The sequence below is a fragment of the Megalobrama amblycephala genome, linkage group LG2 (assembly GCF_018812025.1).
Source record: "Megalobrama amblycephala isolate DHTTF-2021 linkage group LG2, ASM1881202v1, whole genome shotgun sequence".
Classification (NCBI taxonomy): domain Eukaryota; kingdom Metazoa; phylum Chordata; class Actinopteri; order Cypriniformes; family Xenocyprididae; genus Megalobrama; species Megalobrama amblycephala.
The window spans coordinates 28,733-42,422 of NC_063045.1; the positions used below are offsets into that span (position 1 = coordinate 28,733).

At 41.4% G+C, this 13,690-nt stretch overlaps 1 protein-coding gene and 1 long non-coding RNA gene across 2 annotated transcripts; both read right to left on the bottom strand.

Annotated features, from left to right (window-relative positions):
• Positions 1-496: 496 nt before the first annotated feature.
• On the bottom strand, positions 497-1,328 carry LOC125262779. The gene is made up of 2 exons (XR_007183606.1): positions 1,004-1,328; positions 497-917 (listed from the first exon to the last, which is right to left on the bottom strand). It is a non-coding gene; the product is annotated as an uncharacterized LOC125262779 (long non-coding RNA).
• A 2,114-nt stretch (positions 1,329-3,442) lies between these two features.
• On the bottom strand, positions 3,443-5,405 carry LOC125262780. Its single transcript, XM_048181663.1, has 4 exons — positions 5,251-5,405; positions 4,704-5,012; positions 4,229-4,504; positions 3,443-4,066 (listed from the first exon to the last, which is right to left on the bottom strand). Exons 1-4 carry the CDS (start codon positions 5,300-5,302, stop codon positions 3,741-3,743), a joined length of 963 nt encoding a protein of 320 aa, XP_048037620.1. The 5' UTR covers positions 5,303-5,405; the 3' UTR covers positions 3,443-3,740.
• Between the last annotated feature and the right edge of the window lie 8,285 nt (positions 5,406-13,690).

Sequence of the window (13,690 nt, forward strand, 5' to 3'; positions counted from 1 at the left end):
ACTTTAAAACACCTAAAATTACAAACTTTTGTTCAGCTGAATCACAACACAGGCAGGAGCGCGGCGCAGTCTTATGACGTATAGATATACTGTCATGATCACTAGAGGGCACTCCACCCCCGACTATTGCCTCACCACTTCTGACTTCATTTCCCATAACCCACTTCCCGGACTCATTATCCCTTCATTGTACCCAGCTGTCTTCAGTTTTGTTATTAGTGTCTGTCTATTTATACTGAGTTTGTTTCTGCCTTTGTCGAGTCTTAATCTTTTGTCACCGGCGGCGTTACTGAACACTCTGTTTTTTTGGTTTTTGTTCCTTGTTTCTTGTGTGGACTGTTCATGTGGTGTTTGACTCTTGCCTGGATGTACAACAATTTTGGATTTCCCTATTAAATGCTGCAACTGGATCTTACCCTCAAGTCTCAGTGCATTACGTGACATATAGATATAGATATCTCACTAATTCTTGAGATAAGAGACAAAGTTAGTCATGTTTGAGATGTTAGTTTTTATTATTGAATAACACATTATTATAAACTGATATATTTGTAGACAAAGGTCTCAGCTAATGAACATGTAAGGGAACAGGTTTTTCTGAAAATGTTTTCTTCTAAAAATGTACATTTATTCACTTCAGAACGTAATTTGTGTCAACTCCGTCAGACACATTAAAAAGATGCTATTTTAATTTGATCCTCAATAACAGTGTAAAATACACATGACAAATATACAGCAGTAGTAGTAAAGTGAGATCTGTGTCTCTGAGAGAAATATAAACAATAAAGCCTTAAAATAAGAGTTTTACAAATCTGACACTGAAAGAGAAGCTCAAATAATCATCAGTTTTTATTATGACAAAAACACACTTGAAGAATCTTTAAAGTTCAGCGTTCTGCTTCAGATTTAAGCACTTCCTGAAAAGGATGAACATGTAAAGCCGTAAATGAATCAATCTCACCAATATTAATATATGCTGAATCAGTCATCATCAATCATGCACCTGATGTGTGAATATGTGCTTGATCTCCTTCAGCTCTTCTGGATCTGATGTGATAAACCACAAGAATGACAGTAGCCACGCCCACCAGAGCAGAGAGGACCAATCGGATCACAGCTTCAGTAGGACCACAACAGTGGACTGAGGAATAAAAACATCAAAGTGAGATCAGCTCAGTCAATAAACGCTAATATCATCAGCGCTGCCGTACCTGAACATGTGTGACAGAGGTGAGTGATGTGCAGATGTTGAGTCTGGTGGCTGATGGGATTGTTCAGCACACAGCTGTAGGTGTTTTTATCCTGATATTCCACCTCCAGAGGTAGAGAGAGACTGATGCTGAGATCAGACGCACTGATGCTGGACAATGAACGGTAACACTTTACAATAACAGTACATGAATAACCATGAACTAATACCTGAATTAATAGTTACTTCAACATGAACTCATGATTAGTTAAGATATGAACTAATGAAGAGTGATCCTTAACTACAACAGGAGTCATAAGGATTCATGCATGAAAACAGCAGCCTTAACTACGCGTTAATACATGTTTGATAATTAATGCATTAATTAACATTTAGGGGTAAACTAAATCAAACAGTCTCTATAAGAAGGAATAATAAATACTTGGACTTTGAAATAAATGTAAACAATTTATTATTGTCAGAATTTAAACTAGTGACATCAGCAGCTTCATTATAAACATTACAGAAAGGCACAGGATTAGTTTGTCATTATTTTCACTGATCCTCCTTATCAAACATATAAAATACTAAATACACTAATAATTTATCTTAAAAGGTCTTAATATGTTTTGTGATATTCTTTCCTATCAAACTAAACAACTGTGACTTATAACAGTTCCTGAGGAATCGGTTCCCAAAAAAAAAAAAAAATAACCAAACAGGAAACATGAACTAAGGTCAGGGAGCGTTTGCTGGATTCAGATTCAGAAGTTCACTCTCCATCCAGACACAGGCCGTGATCATACTGTACCCTCCATTCTCTGACTTTTTGAAAAGTCACACAACATCACTTAACTGGGCTGAACACTTATATAGTTGTGTTAGTACATGTGTATTTGATAGTAAGTTAATGAAAAATCACAAGTTGAATTTGGTAAGTAGTTAATAATTAATTAATTATGATTGTGCCCCCTCAAGTAAAGTCATGACATAATTATGCATTAACAAACCATTAGTTAATGTTAGTATATGGTTAGTTAATTATGATTGTGCCCCCTCAAGTAAAGTCATGACATAATTATGCATTAACAAACCATTAGTTAATGTTAGTATATGGTTAGTTAATTATGATTGTGCCCCCTCAAGTAAAGTCATGACATAATTATGCATTATTAAGCTACTAGTTGATGTTAGTATATGGTTAGTTAATTATGATCGTGCCCCCTCAAGTAAAGACATGACACGATGCACGTACAAATCATTCACTAATATATGAATAAACACTAAGAGTGCCGTCCTTATTCCTTTACACCCCGGTGCAAAAAAACAAAATAAAATGTATTTGTATTTTATTTTTATTTACATATTTAAACATATATGGACTTGAAAGCAAGCCATAAACATACCTGTAAAGACACACATAAGGCACATTTACATGTAAAATCGGGCGCGTCCACAAGCTAATGCTAATCAAAGCATATACATTTAAACGACAAAAATACAAATACAGTTAATAACTGCACATAACCTCCTGAAAACCCCAATAAAACATACATGTAAATATGTCTTTAATTATGAATTCGGCTTACCAAAGCAGTCAACATTTATTAGTTTAAAATGCCAGCAACACAACAAACGCGCCAAGAGAACACCTAGTGTGCGCCACTAATAAGTGTCCCGCCAGAAACAAACCCTACATACTTTAGTTCCGGGAATAATCTATGACTATTTAGCTATGACTAAATATAAATGAGCAATAAAAATCAGAAAACGGTTTAGATCAAATTAAATTTATTAGTGGTAGTTAGTCTATTTTCCACATTTGATTCGACAGATCTATGTAATTAATGGCTAAATAATCATGTGCCATTCCAATCATTTGTCACAAAGCTGCAGATGGCAGATTATGATATTACAGTGTAAATTATGACAGTATTAAATCACGTTTAATTCAAATTCAGAGTACTTCTTGTTTACTCTTATGGAGCCTGATTTATTTAGTTTACCTCTAAATGTTAATTAATGCATTAATTATCAAACATGTATTAACGCATAGTTAAGGCTGCTGTTTTCATGCATGAATCCTTATGACTCCTGTAGTAGTTAAGGATCACTCTTCATTAGTTCATATCTTAACTAATCATGAGTTCATGTTGAAGTAACTATTAATTTAGGTATTAGTTCATGATTATTCATGTACTGTTATTGTAAAGTGTTACCCAATGAACCTTTGTACCAGGAGAGAGTCACATGACTCACATTCACCACTGAACACACCAATGAACATGATGATGATGATGATGATGATGAAGAACATTGAGAAGAGTTACTGCTGATGACAGGAACAGGCAGACGAGCTGAAAACATGAGAGAATAAAGAGAAATGAGGATGAATGAAGAGATTCAAGAAACATCCAGAGGAACCAAGATGATCAAAAGTAGAGCATTTAAAACTATTGAATAGAAAGTTAAATATAAACCTGCTGTTCATGTGAAAGTAAGAGAATTAGTCATTTGAACTCATTACTCATGATAAGATACTTCTTTAGATCTAGCTGTAATAAATAAAACACGTGAAACTGATATTTAACTCACCGTAGACAATGAGACGAATATAAGAACGCCTGCTGAGAGTGTCGGCCCATAGTTCATAAACTCCATCATGTTTCATTGTGATGTTTGTGATGGTCAGAGATCCAGTTTGATTGTCCAGCTTCAGTCTGTCTCTGAATCTCCCATCAAGAACATCATCATATACAGTGAATATGTCGTCCTCTTTAATGATTACAGCTATTAAAGTGTCTCCAAACCTCCACTGAATCAGATAAACCTTTATTTCAGCGTTTAGAGTGACTGAATCTCCCTCCGTCACTGACACTGAAACAGGGTTTGTCACAGATAAACTGATTATAATGGTTTATTAAATTAAATAGTTTCTAAATTTAAATTTGAAATAAACAATATCATAAAACAGCAAAAATAAACTAAATGATGTATGAATTCATTTAAACTTTGTCATTAAAAAAAATTTGAACTCACCAATGACAGCGAGAGAGACATCAAGACGCATATGTTTGATCCATAGTTCATATTCTCCAGCGTGTTTCATTGTGGTGTTTGTGATGGTCAGAGATCCAGTTTGATTGTCCAGCTTCAGTCTGTCTCTGAATCTCCCATCAAGAACATCATCATATACAGTGAATCTGTTGACCCATTTATCGATTAAAGCTATTAAAGTGTCTCCAAACCTCCACTGAATCAGATAAACCTTTATTTCAGCGTTTAGAGTGACTGAATCTCCCTCCTTCACTGACACTGAATCAAACACACACATGGAGAACTAACAGAAACAGGTTCAACACAGATTAAGACACTCATTTATGAAAGTAAATAGTTTTAAACTTAAATTTGAAATTTCATCATTAAACAACAGAAGCAAAATCTAGTTTGGATTATTAATTGAATCTTTGTGCTGATTAAAATATAAAACAAGTGAAACTGATATTTAACTCACCAGTGACAAAGAGACGGAAATAATCACTCCTATAGTTGATCCCTTGGTGATAATCTCCATCATGTTTCATTGTGATGTTTGTGATGGTCAGAGATCCAGTTTGATTGTCCAGCTTCAGTCTGTCTCTGAATCTCCCATCACCAACATTATCATATACAGTGAATCTGTCGGCCCGTTTATTGATTTCAGCTATTAAAGTGTCTTTAAAGCTCCACCGAATCACATCATCATCCTTCAGTTCAGTAAGACCAAAGTTTAGAGTGACTGAATCGCCCACAAACACTATCTTCTCTTCAGCACCAAACACTCCTGAAGAACAGAGTTTTTCACAGATTTAAGCTTTCCTCATGATTCTCCTGTGTATTGTGTGGATCATTAGATTAAAGACTGTTCTTTGAGTTATTTCCTGAGTCGTGCGCTTCACTACAGCCACCGTCGCTGACACTAACAGTGAATGTTAATCTTCTCTAACTAATTTAACCAGTAATGTATCACATGGTACCAGAACAGACACAACTGAAGCCATAAAAACACATTTAAAACTCACCATCCAGACGCCACAAACAGAGCAAAACTAACTTGAGGAACATTTTCTTCATCGTTTCACTGAAAAGCCCACGATAGTGACTCTTAAAATGTCTGAAAACCCTCAGATTGATCTGAAACACACTGAACTGTGATATTTATCTGGTTGTGTGTGAATCCTCCCCCAAACTCAGTTAGTTTCCACTCACACATCCGTCTCCTTTAACGTCACGAAAATCAACAAGTTTTTGCTGATCTTGCATTTTCAAATGAATTCTGGGCCTGAATGAAAACTAACAGCAGAAGAGTGAAATATTGGATTAGATATCTGAATCTACTGGTGTGTTATTTAGTGCTGTGAGCTGTCAATCATATTTGACCTCTGACCTGTGACTCTTATTTGACTGTTGATGGATTCACTTTATTTCAGTGTAAAGATGTTTAGTGTGGAGTGGAAGATTGTGATCTTCTTATTATCAGGAGAGAAAATGAAGAAATGCTTCAGCCTCAAACTGCTGACGCACACAGAGACGACAAACATCCAGCAGAAGCTGTTTATCCACCGACAGATCAAACCAGACACACTGATGCTTGAACAGATCAAATAAAAGAGAAAATCATCACAGGGTTCATTTGACGCAAAAGCCAGTAAATTACATGTATAACATTTGCCTGTGTTGAGTTCTTACTAGATCCAGGAAGTGTGACGTGTGTGTTATATTTATTTTTGGAACAGATCGATCGTAGGCCTTATTTATCTGAGCTTATGTACCTCAGTGTTGAGTATGCGCATGATTTATAAATCAAGGGAACTAAATAGTAAATCGTGCGCACAATTTGATTTTTTTCTTGCATGTCATGTGCGGGGTATCCGTATGTTCATAACATAATAATAAAACATTTTATTTATAAAGCACTTTACATTTTAAAGTAAATCTCAAAGTGCTACAATAGAGGCAAGATAAAACAAAAAACGGTAACACTTTACTTGTGCATAAGACTGACATGACACCTTCATTATCATGTCATAACACGTTTGTTACGTATGCAGGTAGAGAGATGAGGCTGATACGGATTTCCACTATAACAACAATACTTTAATAAACAGAAGGCAGAGAACACCAAACATACATCTAACACAACAGAGAACGGACAAGGAGTGCAGGGAGTGAGCGCCATATAAAGGGAGTGATGATAATAGAGTCCAGGTGCAGGTGATGAGGAGCTGACGAGGGAAGTGAGTGCAGGTGACGAAACAGGAGGATAATGGGAATTAGAGTCCAGGGGAACAAGGGATCTGTAACAGTACCTCCCCCTCCCGGTAGGCGCGCCCTGGAGACCTCAAGCCGGAGCAGGGGGAGGAGTAGACTGGAGTGGAGGTCTCCAGGGCAGGTCCAAGAACCATGGAGGGTCAGGTGCAGCGGGCTGCCATGGCGGGTCAGGGGCCGAAGGCGGCCATGGCGGGTCAGGAACTGAAGCCTTCATGCCGTTGAGCCCAGGCGGCGCTGAAGGACCAGTCCATCCCCTCAAATACAATTAGAATTCCCGTAGGAACGGGAGCGTGCTCGGCGGAAACTGGAGAGGGCTCAGCGGAGGCTGGAGCTGTTTGCTCGGCGGCAGAGACTGGAGCTGACTTGGGCTTTCTCTTCCTCCACCTCCTGGACCCAGCAGAGGAGTGTGGGTCCAGCATAGTACAAGCAGGAAGTTCGCTGGAGGGGTATGCGGAGGAAGACGGTGGCTGACTGACTGGCCCGGCCAACCGTGTTTCTGGATGGACTAGAGACAAACACCCATCCTGAACCCAATCAACAAAGAATTTGGAGTCATTTAACCACAAAATGAAAATGATAGTTTCGCTTAAGGAGAAGCGATAATCAGGTTCACCAAAACGGATAGTGTCGTCATCTAGTCCATCCAGAAACAGGGAGATCAAACATGCTTCAGGCCAGTCAGACAAAAAAGCGAGCTCAACGAACTCCTCCACATACCTCTCCAGCGAACGACCTACCTGCAGGAGCCCGATGAGGCAATCGCCGGTTGCCAGAGGTGTTGGAGGAGCAGGTGCCAGGGAGCTGGGGAAAGTCAAGTCAAGTCAAATTTATTTATATAGCGCTTTTACAATTGGTAATTGTTTCAAAGCAGCTTTACATATTAGAAGCACAGAAAAAAGGGAAGTGGTTAAAAATAAGCTGTACATACAAGCGTGGTAATATGTAACATATACAAGATGGTGCTACATTAAGCCAATGTCGGCTGACTCCCAGGGGTGGAAAAAACCCCCTAGGAGAAAACCCAGCGTGGGAAAAAAGTCCTAGGAGGGAAAAAACCCCTTGGAAGATATATATAATATATGTAAATGGATATGGAGATCAAAATCTGAATTATACATTTTTATTATAGAGATTAAAAATAGATTATATATAAATATATGTAAGCGGATACGGGGATTAAAAATCTAAATTAAAGTCTCCATGATCTTTGTGGAAAATCCAACGTTTATGGTCCGTTCTTCTGTTAAGTATGCAGGTAGAGAGGTGAGGCTGATACGGATTTCCACTATAACAACAATACTTTAATAAACAGAAGGCAGAGAACACCAAACATACATCTAACACAACAGAGAACGGACAAGGAGTGCAGGGAGTGAGTGCCATATAAAGGGAGTGATGATAATAGAGTCCAGGTGCAGGTGATGAGTGATGATGAGGAGCTGACGAGGGAAGTGAGTGCAGGTGACGAAACAGGAGGATCATGGGAATTAGAGTCCAGGGGAACAAGGGATCTGTAACAACGTTGTAGTGATTTTTGGATTAGCCTCACATGAGGGCACCACAAATATAGTGATTTTGGTCTTAAATATTAATATTAATATTTGTATTAATATTAATATTGAGTCAGATGATTCCTTCCAATATTTCGGGGCACCAGTCAGGATTCTCACCTTGACAATAAAGAACAATCATGAAAGATTGTTAACTGAATTAATATTTTATAAATTGGAGGAAGTTTATCATCTGACCAATCTGAAGGATTTAGTGAGATTCGGGCGAGCTTGTGATTATCAACACAAGAATGACACAGTTTGCAATAAAATGAATTTATTAACAAAAAGATATACAAGAGTAAAATATCACACTCACTAAATACTACGAAGGAAAATGACTGTTACGGTGTGATGCAGTAGAGACGAAGCATAAGCGGAAATCCACAATGATGGGTAGTTTAATGAATAGACACGAAGCAGAAGCATACACACACACTATACAACGATCAGAACAGACCAGGAGTGAAGGGAGTGAGTCCATATATATAGGCAGTGGAGAAGATTAAGTCCAGGTGTGGATGATGAGTGCTGATGGGGAGATGAAACAGGGAAATGAGTGCAGGTGTGGAGAACAAGAGGATCCTGGGAAATGGAGTCCGGGAGACAAGGGATATGTAACAATGACTAAACTACTAAGAAAAAATGACTAAACTACTAAGAAAATTGAATCAATAATCAAACAGAAACTACAAACTACAACACAAATGGATGTTAACAAAACTGAATGCCAAGTAGATGAGCAACAGATTGGACGAACCAATGAATGGGTAATTAGCAGTCTATGAGGGAGTCGATTGTGGTCTTTCTGGATGCTGGTATTGAAAATAAGTAAATAAGCATTTACTCTGAATACAGATAACGTGTCTAATGTATCTATCTGTGTACGCTGACCCTAGATAAACAGTCTCTACACAAATAGCAATCTCATTTAGCAACAACCTAATGCCAAGGCTTTTGGAAAAGGTTTGGTTAGCTTATATTTACGTTTCACTTGGTCGGGTGATCAGTCCGGGAATGGGAAACGTTGTCCACTGGTATCCTTCCATGTGCAGTGGGAGACTGGATTGCTTTCCAACAGCTGCAGAGCTGCACTGAGTGCTGGAGGTCTTTGTGTAATCCAGAGAACTGTAGGTCAGATGGTGGTTGCTCCGTAGGATCTTCTGTAGGTTGGAGGTACTGGGGTTATGCAGGTCAGGGGTCAAAGTCCTCTGCAGAAGCAATTTGGCTGCTTGATCCGTGTGGTGAAAGGTTTACTTGCAAGAGTCTCACCTTGGTCGTGCTGTTGTTCTTCCCTCGTCAGGTCAGAAACTCAGAACAAGGGTCTGTTCACTTGGGAAAACTTTTATTCCTTCTCGTTGGGGAGGGGATTACTAATCCCACCTTTCCTGATGTGGTGATGTGATTGGGTCACAGCATTCCAGGTGTCCGTCCCTTAACACGCCCACCTTTCATCCTGTGAAACTTGTTGTATTGTTCTAAAATACATAGTTAAATAAGACAATGTCTTTAGGACCTTGGAAATGCTTTATTTCTTTTTCAAACCTTTCTCAAAGTCCTTGTGGCAGTGTTCTGAACTCATAGAGTCCAAACTTGATGTGAATTGGTTGAGGTATCACACTTCTGTCGCAGTGGGTGTAGTTGCATTGGCTTTTATTCCAGGTGTGGTTTCTACTGTGTGTGCACAGTTTCCTGGATGAGTACAAGGACACATAGGACATGTTCCTTATAGTATTCCTGTCCATTTTTTGGTGATTTCAAGCTAATATGTTTAGAAAATGTCTTCCTTTCTGGGCATTTCTTTGTTCTTGCTGTGCTCTAGCCAGAACCGGTTTGGCAGCCCTAGGAGTCCATGGTCATTCGCACCTTGAACTCAGGCATGGAAGCCTGAGGTGAACAAAGGCAACTCGTGATGAGATTAGCCTATCATCAATGGGCCGTTGATGTCATCTTTCCTGTCTTCCACCTTTGGCAGTCCTGATTACAATAGTCGTTTACTTGTCGTTGAGGGTCCTATCACATTCTTTTGATTAATCAAAGTGGGACAAAAGAATGTCTGTTGTGAAGCTCTGGTGCCATCACGTCTGTTGTTCACTACAACGTGTCATGAATATGAAGGAGGCTTTATGCATGTTTATGACTACTGTCATTAAGTCCCATTCACTCTGTTATGTCATTTTTAATGCAATCGGCATTTTTAATGCATTGAGATGTCTTTGTTACGACAACTTGACATTACCAAGACATCATAACCTGTCATAAACATGACATAGCAGATTAATTATCAAACTTAAAAAACTACTTAGCTTTATGGGTTAACATTACATTATGTTATTTTGGTAACACTTCAGTATAGGGAACACATATAAACTATTAACTATGACTTTTCCTTCAATAAACTCCTAATTTATTGCTTCTAAATATAGTTAATTGTTAAGTTTAGGTATTGGTAGGATTAAGAATCTAGAATAAGTTCATGCAGAATAAGGCATTAATATGTGCTTATTAATTACTGTCACAGACATGCCAGGCTCTGCACCCAGCCAATCACGTTGCACTCCCTCACCAGAGTACTGATCACACGCACCTGACACTCATCACCAGCCCAATCAGCAGCTCCATAAAAGACACTTACAGTCACTCAGTCATTGTCCGGTTTTGTTAACGCATACTAACCTGAATGCTTAGCTTACGGACTACTTACCTGTCTCCAGTGTGTCTCCTAGATCCTCTGTGTTCTCCAGTCCTCCGTGAGTGTCTCTGTGTAGCGTCTTCTCCACGTCTGTCTGCCTTCATCGAACCTGGAGTGAAGATCAAGTCAAGTATCACTGTCTTGATATATCATCTGTATAGAACTTCATCTGCTTTCACTCACCTGCTCACTGCTCTGGTTGTCTCAATAAACATCGTAAACTGTACCTGTGTATCCGACCTCCTCTGTATGTAACAGAAGACCGGACCAACACTGCTGAGCAACCACGATGAGCACCGCAGATCCATTCCAGGACTTGGTTACAGCACTTTGTCGCACTCTCACCAGTTCATCCACACCAGCACCACCAGCGAGCACTTCCATGCTGCATCTTCTTCGCCGTCTGTGATCGCCAGTCCCATGGCCAAACCAGTGCCCTTCTCTGGCTCGGTGGAGTACAGAAACCAGGGACAGAAACCAGGGCTTCTTCCACACCGTCAAGGCGCGAAGGCATCGCCATGTGACCTTGATAGTGCAAAAAGGATTTCCCTTCGGAGAAAACCCCCTGGTCCTGAGCCACCACTGTAAAGGTCTCATGTGCAGCAGACCAAAAGGTATCACGTTGGAAGCAGCTGCCATCAGACCTAACAGTTTCTGTAACTGTTTGACAGTGAGTGACTGGCCTAATTTCACCCCTTTCACGGTTGAGAGAATGGAATTCACCCGGGCAGGAGACAGACGTGCCTGCATCGTAGTGGACTTCCAAACTACCCCCAGATAGCCGGTAGTTTGAGCTGGTAGAAGCACACTCTTCTTGGCATTGAGTCTCAACCCTAACCTTCTCATATGTGACAGAAATACATCTCGATGTTGAACTACCTGTTGCTCTGATTGAGCCATAATCAACCAATCGTCTATATAATTCAGCATGCAGATGCCCTGGAGTCTCAGTGGAGCCAGAGCCGCATCCACGCACTTCGTGAAGGTGCGGGGTGAAAGAGATAGGCCGAACGGAAGAACCTTGTATTGGTAAGCTTCGCCCCGAAAGCGAACCTGAGGAACTTCCAATGCGAAGGATGGATTGACATATGAAAGTAAGCGTCTTTCAGATCTATTGTCACAAACCAGTCCTCGGACCTGATCTGTGTGGTGATCTGTCTGAGTGTAAGCATCTTGAACTTGAGCTTTTGCACTGAGCGATTTAACATGCGTAAATCTAGAATAGGACGCAACCCTCCATCCTTCTTCGGAACTATGAAGTAACGGCTGTAAAACCCTGACTGCTTGCTGGGGGGAGGAACCCTCTCTATAGCTCCCTTTTGCAAAAGTGTCATAACTTCCTGTTCCATAACCAGAGACTGCTGGGGGCTCACCACTGTAGGGAGGACCCCGTTGAACTGGGACGGGCGAAACCCGAATTGTATTTTGTAACCCTTTTCTATCATCTGCAGTACCCATTGAGAAATATTGGGAAGACGTTTCCATTCTTCCAGAAATTCTACTAAGGGAACTCTACTCTCTGGTGTTTTTTGAGCACTTGGCTTGACACCCTGAAGCGGCGCACCGGCAGGGAGCAGTCGAATCAAGCGCTGGCTGGCCCTCCTCAGTGGGTTGGCGGGGACCGCTGCGCCCCGAGACGCACGAGACGGCGGGATTGGCAGAACGGCCCCCTGAGGGCGCCGAAGAGGAATTAATTTTATAGATTTTGATTTTACAGGACCCACTTCAGAGGGGGCTGCCCTCGGAAGTCCTGGACCCTTGGCGTCAGGACTTCTTCGAAGCCTTCCTAGCGATAATGACAGTCCGCAGATCTGTCTTACCCTGGGAAGGCTTCACTTACGTTGCCCTGCCCGGTCCCCAAGATCTTTTCAGGGGAGCACGGGTGGCAACACTTTGTTTTTGTTGCACCCTATGCGCTGATGAGGAGCTAGTAGATGGCCGAGGCTGCTGAGCGGGAGCAGCCTCGGCAGAGCGGCGAGGGAGAAACTTTTGAAAAGCTGCCGACTGACGTTTTGCCTCCTGGAACCTCTCGACGACCGATGTAACGGAGTCGTCGAAGAGGCCCCAGGAGGAAACAGGTGCATCAAGGAGAACCGACTTATCTCTCTGCTTTATATCTGACAGGTTTAGCCATAGTCTCTCCTTGGCCACCAGGGCTGCCATAGACCGGCCGATGGATTTTGCCGTCTCCTTGGTGGCCCGGAAAGCTAATTCAGTTGCTTTTCTCAACTCCTGTATAGCTTCAAAAGTTGCCTCGCCACTCTCATCTATCTCCCCCAGCAGGTCAGCTTGATATACCTGAAGGATAGACATAGTATGTAGGCAGGTGGCTGCCTGACCTGCTGAGGTATAAGCCCTGCCCACCAACGCTGATGTTGTAAGGGTCTGGTGCCTGGTGGGCAAAGTCAGGGATTTTAGGGACGATGCTGACTCAGGCGAGAGATAGCTCGCGAGCGTCTCCTCGACCTGAGGCATCGCCCCATAACTGTGTTCTTTCCCTCCTACTATATTGCTATAGAGTGTAGTTTGCGGATTATGAACACGGAATTGAGCTGGTCTCTGCCACCACCTCGACACCTCGGTGTGGAGGTCGTTAAAAAACGGCAATCCCCGGGGCTGAGCCTGTGATCGGGCGGGGAGAAAGCGCTCATCTAATTTGCTTTTTGCACACGCTTCTGGTGTTTCTTCTGGCCATTCAATTTTTTAGTTTTGCCACCGCTTGAGTCAACACCTCTAAAAGCTCCTCATAGGCTGGAGATATCTCCAGCTCCGGCACTCGCTATATCCATCTACTCGGAGCTGGATAAATGAAGCGCCGGTGCCTCCACTCTGGGGAAAGAAACCGCAGCGCGTGCTTCCGCAACCAGAGAAGAGGCACTGGATCTGGTGGGTGAGGGTCGAGATAGGGCAGGACCCATCTCTAACCCCTCCGCGAGATCCACTTGTGAT

What these genes read in the sequence shown, in the direction of transcription:
- LOC125262780 (XM_048181663.1), bottom strand. Translation starts at nt 5,302, where the DNA reads ATGAAGAAAATGTTCCTCAAGTTAGTTTTGCTCTGTTTGTGGCGTCTG. An exon ending in TTTCCGTCTCTTTGTCACTG is followed by an intron (nt 4,505 to 4,703) that starts GTGAGTTAAATA and finishes TGTTTGATTCAG; the next exon opens with TGTCAGTGAAGGAGGGAGAT. An exon ending in TGTCTCTCTCGCTGTCATTG is followed by an intron (nt 4,067 to 4,228) that starts GTGAGTTCAAAT and finishes ACCCTGTTTCAG; the next exon opens with TGTCAGTGACGGAGGGAGAT.